We start from the raw sequence: 2,538 nt of genomic DNA, 5'->3' as shown, positions 1-2,538 counted from the left end.
CTGCAATGCTTGGTAAGAAATGTACGCATTATCCTGCCCATGCAATTGTAACCCCTCTGTACAGTATGTTCACAAATAAAATAAAATAAAATTAAAAAAAAAATAAAGTTTCATTAAGATAAAACAATTCCAATACACTAGTTTTGTTAGGCACTGAGCCACTTTCATAGGGTTGCTTTAAATATGTAACTAGGTAAAACAAATCCCTTAAAATAATGAATTATGAATTCTAACCTACATACTATCCTCATTATCTCATGTTTCAGTTTTTAATACAAAGACTTTAATGGAAAGATTCATGAAATGCCTCAACTACTTTCTGGAAAAAGAAATTTTTTCTTTGTATTAGCCAAAATTGCAAAATGTAAATTAGCTAACAACATAAATTTAAAACTATTTCTTTTAAAAAATTAAGTTTAAGTCGGCTTGGGTAGCTCACAGCTATAATCCTAGCTACTCAAGAAGCTAAGAACTAAAGATTGGTGATTCAAAGCCAGCTGGGGCCAGAAAGTCTGTGAAACTCTCCAATTAACCCCCAAAAACTTAAAGTAGAACTGTGCCTCAAGTGGCAGAGCACTAGTCTTGACCAAAAAAAACTCAGGGACAGCACCCAACCCCTGAATTCAAGCCCCAGAATAAGCACAAAAATATTAAGTTCAGTTCTCAGGGTTATTTGCTCTACTTTCCCTAGACAGAACAAAATTTTCTTTTTAAATCAATACTATGTAGCCTACAAAATAATTTCAATTCAATAGTTGTATTACAATAAAAGAAGAAAAAGGCCTTTTATATGATTCATTTTCTGATGCTAACAATATCCAAGTAGTCCATTTAAGGACAAGATATAACCATATAACTACCATGAGTAAGTCACAATGTATCAAAGTTTGATAACAACTTTATTTAGATGAAAAAGAAAAGAAAAATACATACTTACATATAAGTTTAGGGATGGAACCATATTTGGGATGACTTGAAAGGATTCCTAAAGAATAAAGAGTTAAATATTTCTGAGTAACACTGTCAAAGAAAACCCAGTTCAAACTATCTAATGATTATCTACCAACATTAACTGTTTGACCCTAGAGAACTCTTTTTGTTTTTTGTTTTTTTTTGTCGGTCATGGGGCTTGAACTCTGGGTCTGGGCACTTTCTCTGCACTCTTCAGCTCAAGGTGAACACTCTACTGCTTGAGCCACAGCACCAGTTCCAGTTTTATTTATTGGAGATAAGAGTCTCACGGACTTTCCTGTCTAGGCTGGCTTTGAACCATGATCCTCAGATCTCAGTCTCCTGAGTAGCTAGGATTAGAGGGGTGAGCCACTGGCACCCGGCTCTATGTTACTTTTAAGAGAAAGAATTTAGTGTCAATAGATTTTAAAAATATAAAAAGACCTCTAACCATCAGAAAGGTGAATATAGAAAGACCACTCAACATCAAGCCAATAGATGAACAAACTGCTTCTATATACCAAGAACAACAAACAATTCTCAGTAGATTTCATTTATGGAGTCCTTAACTCCATTTTCAACAGGAAATGTTTCTCATTCTTTTGTCTTTCTCCCTTCTTTATCTTATTAAACCTAAATACATCCCTGAGTCGTTAATAGTTTTCAGTGCTATACTAAGTGGAAAAAAAGATGCAGGAATGAATCTAATGAAAGATACATATAGAGAAAGCTACAAAACTGGGCTGGGAAGGTGGCTCAGTGGTAGAGCGCTTGCCTTGCATGCCAGAGGCCCTGGGTTCGATTCCTCAGCACCACATAAGCAAAAAGAAAAAAGCCGGAAGTGGCGCTGTGGCTCAAGTGGTAGAGCACTAGCCTTGAGCTGAAGAGCTGAGGAACAGCACCCAGGCCCAGGGTTCAGGCCCCATGACCGGACCCAAAAAAAAAAAAAAAGGAAAGAAAAAAGAAAGCTACAAAACTTACTAAAAAACATGACAGTGCAACAAGAAGAAATATAGCATGTGACTACGTGCCAGACAATGGTAGTTTCTCATGCCTATAGTCCTAGCGACTCAGGAGGCTGAGATTTAAGGACTGCAGTTCAAAGCCAGCCTGGACAAGAAAATCTGTAAGACTATCTCCAATTAAATCACAGAAAAGGCCAGAAGTGGCTTGAAAGGTAGTGTTAACCTTGAGCAAAAGGAGCTTATGGACAACACCCAAGAACAGAGTTCAAGCCTCAGGACCACCATAAAAAAGAAATTCTGAAAAAAAAGTCACAGCAATTTATTAAATTCCAAGGCCCACCTCAGATACTCTTAGTAGGGTTATTATTTTGAATTTTTAACAATCTAAGTAAAAGTGCTGCTGCTGTACCTATAAACCATCCACAAGTCTTTACTTTTTTGTTCTTATAAATTATTAATGAGGGGCTGGGAAGGTGGCTCAGTGGTAGAGTGCTTGCTTTGCATGCATGAGGCCCTGGGTTCAATTTCCAGCACCACATAAGCAAAAAGGAAAAAAGCCGGAAGTGGCACTGTGGCTCAAGTGGTAGAGCGCTAGCCTTGAGCTGAAGAGCTGAGGGACAGC

General features: G+C 37.4%; 1 protein-coding gene across 1 annotated transcript in view; it reads right to left on the bottom strand.

Annotated features, from left to right (window-relative positions):
* Ociad1 (OCIA domain containing 1) overlaps nt 1–2,538 on the bottom strand; it is a 33,313-nt gene that overhangs the window by 18,212 nt on the left and 12,563 nt on the right. The window contains exon 5 of the mRNA XM_013008918.1: nt 938–985. Coding sequence (XP_012864372.1) covers nt 938–985 — 48 coding nt within the window. The remainder of the gene's footprint in view (nt 1–937; nt 986–2,538) is intronic.

The sequence above is a fragment of the Dipodomys ordii genome, unplaced genomic scaffold (genome assembly GCF_000151885.1).
Source record: "Dipodomys ordii isolate 6190 unplaced genomic scaffold, Dord_2.0 Scaffold8, whole genome shotgun sequence".
Taxonomy (NCBI): domain Eukaryota; kingdom Metazoa; phylum Chordata; class Mammalia; order Rodentia; family Heteromyidae; genus Dipodomys; species Dipodomys ordii.
Note: the sequence above shows the minus strand (reverse complement) of the source record. Positions and strands in the feature narration are given on the sequence as shown.